At 38.5% G+C, this 13,565-nt stretch overlaps 2 protein-coding genes across 4 annotated transcripts in view; both read right to left on the bottom strand.

Moving 5' to 3' along the window:
* Window positions 1-1,018: 1,018 nt before the first annotated feature.
* Window positions 1,019-2,819, bottom strand: gpr17 (G protein-coupled receptor 17). Its single transcript, XM_079459745.1, has one exon. The coding sequence runs from the start codon at window positions 2,344-2,346 to the stop codon at window positions 1,327-1,329; it is 1,020 nt and encodes a 339-aa protein (XP_079315871.1). The 5' UTR covers window positions 2,347-2,819; the 3' UTR covers window positions 1,019-1,326.
* A 5,721-nt stretch (window positions 2,820-8,540) lies between these two features.
* Window positions 8,541-13,565, bottom strand: part of myo7ba (myosin VIIBa) — a 30,568-nt gene continuing 25,543 nt past the window's right edge. Inside the window, exons 40-48 of one of the 3 annotated variants that reach the window (XM_079461233.1) lie at window positions 11,479-11,584; window positions 11,240-11,353; window positions 10,915-11,002; window positions 10,728-10,825; window positions 10,229-10,414; window positions 9,982-10,098; window positions 9,806-9,889; window positions 9,123-9,242; window positions 8,541-8,975 (exon numbers count right to left, since the gene is read on the bottom strand). In XM_079461233.1, coding sequence (XP_079317359.1) covers window positions 8,883-8,975; window positions 9,123-9,242; window positions 9,806-9,889; window positions 9,982-10,098; window positions 10,229-10,414; window positions 10,728-10,825; window positions 10,915-11,002; window positions 11,240-11,353; window positions 11,479-11,584 — 1,006 coding nt within the window. In that variant the 3' untranslated portion in view covers window positions 8,541-8,882. Of the gene's footprint in view, window positions 8,976-9,122; window positions 9,243-9,805; window positions 9,890-9,981; window positions 10,099-10,228; window positions 10,415-10,727; window positions 10,826-10,914; window positions 11,003-11,239; window positions 11,354-11,478; window positions 11,585-12,567; window positions 12,796-13,565 lie in introns of those variants that run through there. The other 2 variants (XR_013786967.1, XM_079461234.1) reach the window with 2 other exon arrangements.

Here is a 13,565-nt window from a genome sequence, read left to right as displayed (position 1 = left end):
TGCAGTCACTGGTAAGTCAAATATCCAAATTTCTGTTTTATATATTATCTATGATAGCTACGCTCTAAGCTGTAGCATTTTGACAGTGTGCAACTTAAGTAAGAATGTGAATAAAGCAGAAAGCTATGCAGTAACGTTATATTTGCGAGTGCTAATAAGATAATATAGCTAACAGCTTTTGAACAGCTTGTCCCACCATCGTTTTAGTAAAAAAAGAAATGACAATATGACACGTAAAAACGTAGTTGTGGGTTTTTCAGCTTGTTAACTGTAGGCTACACCTTGTCACATAACAGTTTTTAAAATTTGTTCTGTTTTTGTTATAAGTCAGAAATGACAAGGAGGAAGCTTCCCGCAATAGAAAGACAATGGAGAGAGTGGGATTGTTTTCCTCCGTGGTGGCCGTGGTTTTCAGATTATGACGCGATGTACTCTGTCTCTATTTGGCCGAGGCCATCTGAAGATGAGCCCCTGCATATAGACTTATTAGGGCTCGACATTAACATTGATTGTATTACATTTAGAGTAAGTGGAGACGGATAGTGGATAATCAGAATATACTGTATATTATATAATACATTTCGTTGCACTGTACTTGTATGTGTGTAATGACAATAAATTGAATAAAAAAAATCAAATCAAATGGTAACAAGGTTATGCTCTGGCAGCCCCTCAAGGAGAAATCGAAAAAAATGAGCGCAACAAAAAAAGGAGATTCTAATTCTAAATGCTTAACGTGAAAACGTTATTCTCAAATCTTTTTCTATTTGTAACATATGATACAATTAAGAAACCTCACATGACCGGTAATGCCGTTTATCAAAATACTATATTGATTTCAAACGTGACATGGATTTCATGCAACAGTGTAAAAACAAGTATTAAATGACTTAAGGAGCTCAATAGTTCATTAAAAAGCACCTTATGCTGCATACAGTACCAATGCCTACTTATATTATGGCCTAAAAGTATGTGTTGTTTTTGTTATGGAATAAATCCAGGTTTAACCCTTGTGCATTATTTATCACAGAATATTATAGCTGCTTAGAGCGAAACGTTTCTTTAGTCTTTAGCTGCTTTTGTTTTGTTACAACTGTCAACAGACATTAATGCATGTCTTATAAAAGCTACTGATATTGTAAAATGATTTCAGTCATTTGTTGTTCACAGTTTTTCCCCAAAATAGTTTCACTTCAGTATACCTAGATCACGTTTTTCGGATACACAAGGCTGTGTAAATTTATTACAGATCCTGAATTGCATATACAGTGTCCACAGTCAGGAAATGTGGGAAATCTTGCATTATGAACAAATATAATTATTGTCTCAGAACTCTGACTTGGCACTCAGAGAACTATCATGTGTACCTTTCGCATCCCCGCTGGTAGCACCTGACCCCCCTGATTTATCCCTGCAGAGAAGCCTTCGAATGCTCCCCCTAAACTTCTCAGCAGCAAACAGGTAGACCAGTGGATCCAAAGCTCCATTCAGGCAAGTTAAAGAGGAAGTAAGACGGTTGGCCAAAGCAAGTACTCTTTTGATTTGGCACGACAGGTCTGGGTGTCCATAACCTAGAATGAAGGTTGCACGGCTTAGGTGATAGGGCAGAAAGCACACTATGTAGATTAGCATGACTAGGCCAATTGTGCGTAGAGCTCGAAGTTTCAGTGCTGGCTCCAGCCTTGAACCTTTCCGCAGGCTGTGCATTATAAGCAGGTAGCAGGCGAGGGTGGCAACAAAAGGAGGTGTGAATGCCACGGCGAGGGAGACAAGAGCATGGCGTGAGGCCTTTTCTCTATACAGCTGCAAACATACAGTAGAACCGTTCACTTCTGCAGTCTGCTGGGTGACCAAAAGAGGTGCCATTGAGACTGTCACCAAAGCCCACAGGGCGAAGCTAGCTATATGAGCGTAACGGGGGCGGCGGACCTTGAGGGAACGTACAGCATGCACCACAGCAAGGTATCTATCACCTGCAACACAAGCCAGGAAGTACAAACTGGCGTACATGTTTACATAATAGAGGAAGCCTGCGAGACGGCAGGGAATTTCACCAAATGGCCAATGGCCCTCGGTTAAATGATAAGTGGCCCGGAGAGGTAAAATGAAGACATATGACAGGTCAGCCACAGCAAGATGGAGCAAGAAGACATTGGCAGGAGAAGAGGTGCCTCGCTGGCGAAGGAAGATCCACAAGGCGAGACTATTGCCGTTCAAGGCCAAGAGGAAAACTATAATGTAGTAAAATCCAAAGACCATGTTCTCCACTGTATTGTCCATGGATGGACAGCTTTCCATGGATTGATTGGACAGCAAGGAGGGAAGTTCTGTCACTGGGGACTCCATCTTTATAACTGCGGATAACAATGGGAAATCAAAGTAAATTATTTATATTACACAGATTACCTTTCAGTACATTTAAGCAACTTGCTCACTAAATTAAATGCGTTAAAAACCTGAGCGTATATAGCACTTGGAATTATCAGAAATAGACAGGCCTATAATAATATTTATTTTTAAGGAAAATATATTGCCGTATTAATAAAAACACACATTGGTTTCATTTTTTTCTGTCATGAATGAATGGTTTAATTGCAGTATTAAAATAGGGCCTAAAGTTATAAGCCTATTCACAATGCCAGTGATTTTCTAGAATCTATATGATCCTTTCCTGCTTTATTAGCGCTGATCACAATTTGTGGGCTTCTGCTTACCCAGTCGCTTTTCAAGGATTGACCACAGGTTCTCTATATTGGATTGACATCTGGATCTGCATAATAATCTATAAACAATGTAAATGAACACAGCAACAGCTTAAAGCCACGGGTATACTTGACTTTCTGCATCCGTGTTCATCTCGTGACAAACACATCCGCAGAGCTTCTTGAGCTCTACTCATCACGGATTAAGCGCAGATGTTCCGAGTTAGACACATGCTTAATAAAAATTTGTTTGTGTGCTCTACCAGACCTACAGAGGGCAGCGCTGAGTCACGTCATTCACAGACCAACTGCAAATTAATGATTTGCATGATTTTAAAAAATCAGAGCAAACAGCAAGAACAACAACCAAATATTATGGAGAAGGATATGATTCTTAGCTTACTGTTCTGGCACAGCCCACGTTTTAAACTAGGGTGACCACCACCCAACAAACCAAATGTGGGACAGGTAATACGTTTGTGTGGGACAATGTGGAACACCACTGAAACGTAGTGTAAAACTGATATAATAACGAAATATATGTTTTACCTTTCAGCTCGTAAAAATTATTTGTTAATTAGTCATTCCAACTAGATAAAATGTTATACAACAAAACTATTTTAATTGCTATTTCAATTTAAGGTTAACTGTCTTTATGTTTAAATTTGAACAGTTTACAATGTTTTAGTGACGTATCCGGTAGGTTTAACACGGGAGGAATTTCCCACCGATCTACAGTTTGATTGACGAATGTCACAGCCTCTTGATGACTCAATTCAATTATGTCTTCTCATCCACTGAATAAAAGTCAGCTATGAGCTGCCGGGTTGCTGCTTTTGACGCTGTTTAATAGTTAAATAAACAATAACGCAAACAAGCGTCTCTTGTTCAATTTGGGTAAAAGGTTACGTTTTCAAAACAAAGACAATCAGACTGATGAAAATGCAGGACATTTTCTCTCAATGTCACATGCTGGACAAGAGCTGACAATGCTATGTAATACAATGCAAAGCAGGACGTGCGGTCACCCTATTTTCAACATGATTTTTTATCTTAATAGTACCTAATACACACCTTCCACATTTGTTTCTTTCAGTAACTTGTCCCACCTGTCGCGTGGCCATAACATAACAATGTTGTTACCTCAACAAGCTGATCTCGTGGCCGCAAAATATGGCTGCATTTACATTTGGCATTAACATGTGATCACAGTGACCTGATCAAACTGATTGGATCATAAATCCATCAGGACACAGTGCGTTTACAATTGTCAGCATGAAGCAGCTTTTGTAACTGGATATCCATCCCAGTCTCAAGGCAGGTCATGGTATAAGCATGAAATTTGGAATCTAGTGATTTTCCTCATGGACATGAATTTCCCTCTTTTCCGTGTCACTCAGCATGACTTTCAATACACAGGCCACGTTTGTATGTACATTTATATATTTATAACCTGATATCAAAAGAAGTTGTACATATTTTAGGAGGTGGCTGACCGACACCTTACCTCACTCCAAACCCTAAAATGACACAAAAAATGGCTACAGTTTCATACCTAACTGATGGCCAAAATGACCGTATTGAGCTGGTTGTACGAGCTGGTCTTGTGCCTCGTTTTGTGCAACTTCTAAGTTGTGGGGATACTGAAATTGTGGTAGGTTTACTGATACACAAAATCAAAAAGCCATTTAGATTTTTTTTACATTTCTAGTTTTCTTGTGCCCAGACTCCATCACTAAGGGCGGTGGGCAATATAGTGACAGGTACAGATGAGCAGACCCACAGTGTGATAAATGCTGGGGCTTTGGCTGCTTTCCCTGTGTTACTGCGTTATCATAAGCTCAGCATTCAGAAGGAGGCAGCATGGACTCTGTCTAACATCACTGCTGAAAAAGACGCACAGATTCAGGAGGTTATCGATGCAGGCCTAGTGCCTCCGCTTGTCGAGCTCCTAACCAAGGTTAGATAACGTAACTACGTGAACACAGTCATTTCCATCCTTTTAACAATTGATTTTAATGCTCACTTTCTGTTCAGGGAGACTTTAAGACACAGAAGGAGGCAGTATGGGCAATTACAAACTACACAAGTGGTGGAACAGTAGATCAGATTGGGTATCGTATTAAGTGTAATGTTATTGTCCCATTACTCAACTTACTGTCAGCCAAAGATATCAAGATGATCTTGGTTGTCCTGGATGGCATTTCCAATATTTTCATGGTATGCTATATGAGTGCTTGAAGTATAAAACTATTTAACAAAGGGCCCCTCAGATTCTTTATTGATTGTAAAAGGAAAGTTTTAATTTGTTACTCCGGTTGATTGACCATTCAGTGTTCCCCACTGTTGTCAAGAGTTTAATTTATATGCTGCGATAGCTGGTGCACAACAATATTCAGTTTTATTTGAGAAATTACTGAAAAGATGAACAAGAAGAAAATGAGTTAAAGATAACGATTGCATATCACTTCTTGTAGTGTTGAAAGACTTTTCTCACCCCCGAACACGCCATGTAAAAGGTAAGCCAGCCAATGGTTTGACTGCTAGCCACTGAGCTACTGCGGTTCTATCCTGGTCATCACGAAGTGGACATAAGTAATTGAAGTGCACAAAATGTGACTTCTACGCAAATCTCATGATTGCGGTTAAATAACTGTAACATGGTTCAAAGGATTAGGAAGGAAGAAGACGGGATCGGCTGGACTTCTACTGCCTTTATTGCAGAACACACACAGTTCAACACACACGATCTCGAAGTTACGTGTGTTTTCCATTCATTGGAAAATGCTCGCACAGTCAGCCTGATTTTCATGTCACTACCATACCAGTGTATGTTTAAGTCCATTGGCTGAGATTGAGTTTAGCAACAGCCCTAAATTTTTTATCTAGAATTATTACTGTGTCCCTCTCTCTAATAGTTGCATGATGAGCAGTCGGTCTTATAATTTTTAAATGTGTTCAAAAGTCTGAAAATCCGTGAGTAACTTTAAGGAACGTCACATCAGACTTTTTTGGCTGTTATTCCATCAAAAAATGTGTATGTGTGTACGTCTGTCCAGATCTGTGCTTGCAAACCATGTGCTGATTAGCATCTTTGAGATGTGCTCAAAAGAATTAAAAAATTGTCACTACCAAAACAGTCACGACTGAAACGTATCACTGGGTATCATTGTTTCGTTAGTGATAAAAGAAATTCGGTAGTGACAAAAAAGAACACTTAATCCTTTATTTGTGAAAGTAAACAAAACTCACTTTTTAAAGCAAATATATTTAAAAAGTAGGTTTGAAAAATCTTAATATGTCAATATAATCCTTCTTATTAAATGATATATTACTGTGTTTCGGTAGTGACACAATTTGGTGAGAAGAATATTTCAAAACTTTCTGAAATTTCAATATGAAAATTAACTGCACAATTACTAGAAATGTGTAACTTTGACATTACACAATTTGCATCCATTTTAAAATTCTGGGGGAATTTAATTTTTCAAGATGTTTCCAACTCTGGATTCTGGATTCTGTCGAATGATCAATATAGAACTATAAAACTAAATGTATATATCATATACATATAGACTGTTTATTAATGTAAAGCAAAGCACTACAAGTGTTCCTGTGGTTTTTATTGTTGTTATCTTTAAAAACAAATAGTCTCACAGGTCCACTGACTTGCCACAATACAAAATCACTTTTGTATTAAAGAACATTGTGGGGTCAAGCTTAGGTTGCACTGAGACACTAATGCTTCTGTTCTACATCACACGAAAGGCATGTAGAAGTAATTACAGGCACAAGGCATTCTAGAGATTAACCGAAGCTGGAGCTCAGCATGGATGAACATGCTTCCATAGCTCAAGATCGAGGCAAACCAAAATAGACCTGCTTCTTTAAGTAACACACAAGAATATGAAACATGAACATGAATGCATACTTACCTATCGGAAAATTAATTTCCTTCCAATGCCCTAACTCTCATTACATCATTTAGACTCCCAATATGATTTCACTCCTGATTCATAGACCCTAGCAAAGCACCTTTTAAGAAACTGGCTAATAATGATTCTAAACTTCCAATAAGGAATTTAGCTCACAGCCATGTTCTCTTTTCTAAGTAATACCTTATAACACCTTATAAATCAAATGCAGTTACAAATTTCTTGAGTTAGTCTATAATTGATCATACTAAAAATCCTTTGGTATTTTCAATCCTGGGATTAACTCAAAATACAAATAACAGGGTAAAGTATTGAAAAGTATAAGAGACTTACCCAGTGTAAATCTCTCAACAGTCCGTGCAGCACTGAAGGGGAAGAGCGGAGTAGAGGAGATGGAATTCTGCTGCTGGATTGAGTTTCTTACCGCTGGTTGAAAAGCACAAGGGTAACCGAGAGCTTCTTTTAGGGGCAGTGTTTAATGGATTTGTGGTTTTACTGTTTTAAGTGGGCTGTGCTAATGGTGTCAGGCATGTTCTGCTGTCTCTACACTGCAGTGTGTTTGAGCTACGATACTGTGGCTCTTTTTGTGTATCCAACAAATTTGATCACAAAAACATGGTCCCTGATGGGAAGGCTCTAATGTGACCCCTGACCTAAGCCTTTCTTTGCAATGCCATTTTCTTCTGAGGGCCACTTGTGTGCTCCACAATAACTTGAGTCAGAAGAAGAAGCACATTTCGACAGGGAGAATAATGGCATGCCTTGGTCGCAACGTGGAGCCGGGAGGGGTGCCATGGCAACAATGCCTAGAGCTGTAATGCGTCCCTTTAGGTTAAAAGCTCTCCGACAACCCCCATCCTTCAACTATATCAATAAACAGAAGACGGATTTAGCATTTAACAGGCAGTTTATGAATAAAGAAACAGAGATCATCCATTGTGGACTCCTAACAGCCGGACAGAAGAGGCCCCTTGGAACTTAGAGCATGAGTATGAGTGAGAAGAAATTTGAGTAGAAAACACAAGAGCGGTTGAGACAGAATAACAAACTGGGGTCCTTGTTCTCTGGGATCCTGCTGTCGACCGGTGGGGCAGCACTGGGCCAAAATAATCCTGTCATGTGATTTAGAGACAGATGTGGAGAGAAGCCCCAATCAAAAAGCTAGGCTAATAATCTGCCTTTCTGGGAGATCACAGCTGTGTAGGCTTTTCTTCTGTCTGGGACCGTCCGCACCGATATGCTAATATAGTTGACTTAATGAATAAGCCTACTATCTAGTCCTATTTATTCCCCCAAAATAGGCTAAAAAACACACAGCCATGTCTGAATTGGGCTGTCTCTAAATCCTAATTATTTGCTGCCCCACAGTCCTTTGTTGTCTTCCCCCCTTATGCCCTGTGGCAAAACACCAGAGAAGAACTATTCTTCTTTCATAGAATGGAACCCAAAAGATATATATATATATCAAAGATATATAACATGATGTAAACAGCTGAGTATGTCTGAATGTATAATTGGTGTTGTCAATCAATTAAAACTTATAAAAGAAATGACTAAAATGATATGCAAATTAATTGATTTATAAACATTGCCTAATATGTTATGTTAAATGTTTTGCTGCAGAAAGCAATAATTGAAAATAATTATTAGATATTAGGCTGCATTGTGGCCAATAAAACATACAAATGGGTTGAGATGTGTATATATTGTTAATTTTATTGTCGTTTAAAATCCTATCACCAAAATCAACAGTAATCCATTTTGAAGTTGAGTTTGTCAGTGTGCCTAGGAGTAAACCGCAGCACTCAACAATATTTCAGCACTTCATACACATTATTTATACTGCATGTCAAAAACAATGCAACTGTTAAAAGTACTTCTCAAGGAAATGAAATGCTGTGAATTATGCCTCACAATCATTTATTTGAAAAACTCACCTCAATAAAAAAACATGATTAAATTACTATGATTGATTAATTTACAGCATAAAATGTTATTTTACCAGTAAGCACACTAAAATTACAGTCTTTCAATCTTGGCAAAAAAAATGTTATATTGACACAATATATTAGGATGATACAATGGATCTTGGAGACAACAAATACACAACTTAGTAATGTTTACTGCATTAGTAAAGAATAAAGAAAATGTGTTTTAAATGCATAAGTATCCATGTTTCAAACACATGAGTAGATTACATTTTTTTATCATGTGTGACTGTGTCTTTAAAAAAATACTAGAATGTTTAGTCAAAGTGTTGACGACTTCTCTGTCCTCTCTTCTCATTATTAAGGTACATGTTGACATAAGATGTCAGAAGGTCATCCATTTTATAGCCCTTTTGAATGAAGGGAAAATATAGTTATAATTTTAGGAGTTAAGAATTTTATAGAGTTATAGAATATCCTTATTTGCGTTTTAGAAAAAAGAATTAATTAACAGCCATGCTTTAGAGCTAAATTACTGGTTAACAACAACATCTTACCAAGGATGTTTCACACAAGATTTTGTTTCCTTTGACAAGGTTTCCTACAGTCATGTGGAAGTATGTGCTTCCACTGGACCAGTTTGCAATTTTGTTATAAGGATGCACTGCCAGAATGTCCTTAAAAAGTTGTGGAACTGAATTAGTCAACAAGACATCCTAACAAATACAGTGAAACTAGAAACTAAAATCATGAGACACAATTTTAGCAATCAAGCTGATTGAAATATAGTGTATAAACAATTAATTTATATATATAGATACGCATATGCTGGCCCTAATATGCTTTGTTATCGGTCTGGTTAGTGGCTAGTAATATAACGATTTATATATTTTGCATTTATTTTCATATTCATTTATTATTATTTAATTTGTTAAATGTATTGAATGGGTTGTGTAACTTTGTCGCTTTTAGGTTTAGCCAGGTAACGGTTCTTCTACTGGTAACCCAAAATAATACTGGCTAGACACAATGGCCAGTTAAGGTAATTTACTTGTTATTTCTTTTGCTCGTTTTCAAAAATAATCTCCAGGGACTCTATTCTTTGCAGATGTGTACCGGATGTTAAGTTTGGGCCACAAAAGCGTGTGTGCAAAGTAACATTTATGATGTTGCTTTTTTCCCATAATTCACAAAATCAGACATTAAAACAAGAGCAAAGTGAGTTATAAATAGCTGATACCTTTGTTTTGGGGTGGATAACTGTGACGCCCTCTTTGCTGATGGCAATCCTCACAATGTCAGGGAAATTAGGCTCAGATGTTTGCTGCAATATCATCATCATCGTTTACACACATCGTTTTTAAAATATGTAATATCAAAATAAAACGTGTTTGAAGCAAAGTCAAATATCCTTACTTTTACTTCAAAAAAGGCACAGCCAAATGTGGGCCATTTATAGATGATCTTCAAAAAGCCAGTCATGGCCTGTTCCGCTGTCATATTTGGTTGCTTGTTGTATTCTGCAGTAAGGTGCTGTTGATGAATGTTTGCATTTTAGAAACAGTTGAAGAGAATAATATTACTTACACATTAATGCATCCATTGTAAACTTATATTAGAATACATAACAGAAGCTTACAAGCGCATTATTTATTTAACTGACCTTCTTCCATTCATCGGCAGACATAGCTTTAAGTTGGTCATTAGGCACCAGGTCCTTCAGCATCTTTGGAATCATGGGAAATTTAGTTTTGTCATTGCCCACCTTTGCCCTGAAGAGTAGAGCACCGAGCTGCACCATGTCTTCTTTAGTGCAATGATGATAACCTCTCAGGTACTTGGGTAATTCCTTATTAGTATAGAAACACAAAAATGTAAGAAATGTTGAAGGTAGATTTAGGCATAAATATACATAGGTCACTTTCCCAGCGCTGGGCCTAACCATTCTCATTGCTTAACATTTTCATTCCGCACCAATCCAGCAGTCCTGTACAAATAAGCTTTATTGCCCACTGTGGGGCTGATAACTGAGCTCTTTGGATGGTAACATACAGATAACTGTAACTGTTCCTTACTGTTCTTAGACCATAGGCCCATTGCTGGAAAAGCGACTATGGATGATACTAACTCAAATACGAATGGAGGGCACCGATTTCTTGTACCTGCGGGTAGTGAAAGATAAGATCAGCCTCCACATCTCTCCCAGGAATGACGTTGAACCATTGTTTTCTCATAAAGAACACCATGTAAGACACTGGGCCTGGTATTTAAAAGAGTACCATTACATTCATTGAACTCTTTAAACAACAGTCTAAAAATATTTGTTCATCTAGATTGAAATGCACCTACTCTGATTCACTCTCTTTGCTCTTTTGGACCAATCTGTAATTTGTCTTAGACTGTCGAAGAAGTAGTCAGTTTCATTTAGACTAAGAACCTGACAGAAAGAGAATTTTAAATGTGCACATTAAATCAAGTTCATTTGTTAGTAATGCAGTGGAAAATTAGCAAAGCAACATGACATGGAGCTGTTCACATGGCCATACACAACATACACATTGAAAATGAACAAAACTGTTTTTTTTCCAATTGATGATTTTAAAATGACGACACTTTGTTTCACCCAGAATCTTGACTTTTCTGTCCGTTACATCATGGTTGTTCTGGTACCAACCTTATCCGGAGTTTTCACAAAGAGACTGAAACCATCAGCTGTTACCAACATGAGCTTCTTGGCAATGGCCTGGACCAAACCTTTTATCCGGGTGTTGGTTGCTACCTCAAAAATCTGTCCAGATAAGATAATACTTAGGACAACATTATACCTGACAGACCTGGCTACAGTTCTGTGGTGCGTTATTGTGGTGAGAAACACTGTGAAATAATACAGTTTTCTAGTATGTGTTATATTACCTCATGAGTGTCATTAGGGAAGTAGATTTTGTGGAAGATCTGGGTACTGTTCTGCTGAATGGCATCTACCTCTACCTGGTGGGGGGGAAGCTTCCTGGGTTCCATTCTAAAGCATGAAAAACAATGTTATGTTATAATCAGAGATACTATCAAACCAATTGATATTTCAGAAAATCTGTGAACCAGCATTTAATTTCAGCGCAACAATATGTTTATAGTAGAGTTCCCCAATTGTGGAGGTCTCTGAACAGTTGCAATGGCATATGAAGCCAATGTAAAATCTGTACTGTACACTAACTTATGCCTGACACTTTTCTGATGTTTACTTGAGTCTCCCAAGGCAAGAGTGTGTCATGGATAATACACACTCAACCACCCAATCAACATAGACCCATAGACCAGAATTCTAATCCACGCACCTGAACCCGATCATCAACTAATCAGTCACTTCTATATAAGCACACACCTTGAGTACTCTGCATCTCCACCGCTTCCTCAGGCCCTAAAACTTCACCTTCCTCTATGGCAGTGAGTTGCAGTCCCATGGCTAACCACCACAACTTGTGTGTTGCTGGTGTCATCATGGTTTATTTTACACCATCCCACTATCTCCTGGACCTCTGGCGAAATTGAACGGAAAGCCTCTCCCCTCAAATGCAGTGGAGCCAATGGCAGTTGAATATAAGTTGCACAGGGACCAGAACTTGGACAACTTTAGTTTACAATGCCATAGAGAAACATAGTAAGATCCGAAGCTCTTATCGGTTTTAGAAAAGTGATAAATCTATGTACCTAACTGTTTTCACAGCATGTACATTGTAGGTCATAAACAAAGGTCTACATTTCAGTGTCTCTCCATATTAAAGTGGTTGAATGTAAATTAATTTAATCTTACACTGCAGTACATGAACAGTTGATCCTAGATGTTGTCATCTGCAATCGTGATAACGCAAAATGAGGCTTCTCCCGCTTGCATTGTGATCTGTAAACCCTCGCTTCCCAATTAAATTTGTCATCCACCACATTTATTTTAAAATCATTTATATATCCCTCCATGGCATATTTAAGTCCCACTTGAATTCTCCTCGACGACAAAGTGTGTCCAAAATCTACCAAAAACAACTGGTTTTTACACTGACAGCTACCATTGAAAGACATTGGGAACTCCGGCTGCTTGTCCGAGTTAGCAACAGTAATTAAGGGGGGCGGGGCTTACCGATAGGTCAATTCTGGAGTTTGGGGAGAACTGTGGTCCTGAATGTTTCCCTCATCTCGCCCTCGGAGTTCCTCAATCCTTTCCGGTATGCTTCTTGAATTCTACATCCATCCAATGTGCAGCAGAGAAAAAATCTTTAGAAATTCATGGGACTGCGCGATCAAGCTGGCAAGATATATCCAATTTCCCAAGGAGTATATAAATCCACCCTTCGACATTTCCTGGTGCATCAGGCGTTTTTTTGCCTCAGAACGATGGAGAGTTGAGACCTTGTTTTTACTATAGAGCTCTTAATAACATAACTGTTAAGTTTTGGTAACCACTTGCCCTTGTCCCAGCTGCCCTGGAACTACTATGTGGAGCTGTCTTTTTCACCAGGTTAGACCTCCACATTCTTATAACCTCATCTGGATATCTGAGGGTGAAGACTGCTTTTTAGGCCTTTATATGTATACAGTATATAGGATAGTGGAGCCAGACAGGGGCATGAGGGAGGCGGTGTAGGATCAAGACATTCAGCTCCACCATTCTTCATCTTGCCAACACTCTTTTAGGCAAGCCTAAAGCTCTGTCTTGGTCTCTAACAGCCACTCAAGGACTGCTAACTCAAGGTGGCATTTATAAGCACACTGCTCCTCATCCATCCTGACCCATCCAAAGTGGTGCTGTCTCAGCAGCATGATGACCCAGCCATGTGTCGTCTTCTACAAGAAATGACCACAGACAGAGAACTACGACATCGGCAACAAGGACCTCTAGGCAATCGAGCTAACCACTCCGTAGTTTTCAACACAGAAAACGAAGACTTATGGAAACGCTGCAGACCCCGTTTTAGTTGAAAAAGTTATAATACACAGGTATGGTTGCCCAC

Source organism: Barbatula barbatula (assembly GCF_947034865.1).
Source record: "Barbatula barbatula genome assembly, chromosome: 7".
NCBI lineage: Eukaryota > Metazoa > Chordata > Actinopteri > Cypriniformes > Nemacheilidae > Barbatula > Barbatula barbatula.
The sequence above is the reverse complement of the archived record's forward strand: the minus strand, read 5'-3'. Positions and strand labels throughout refer to the sequence as shown.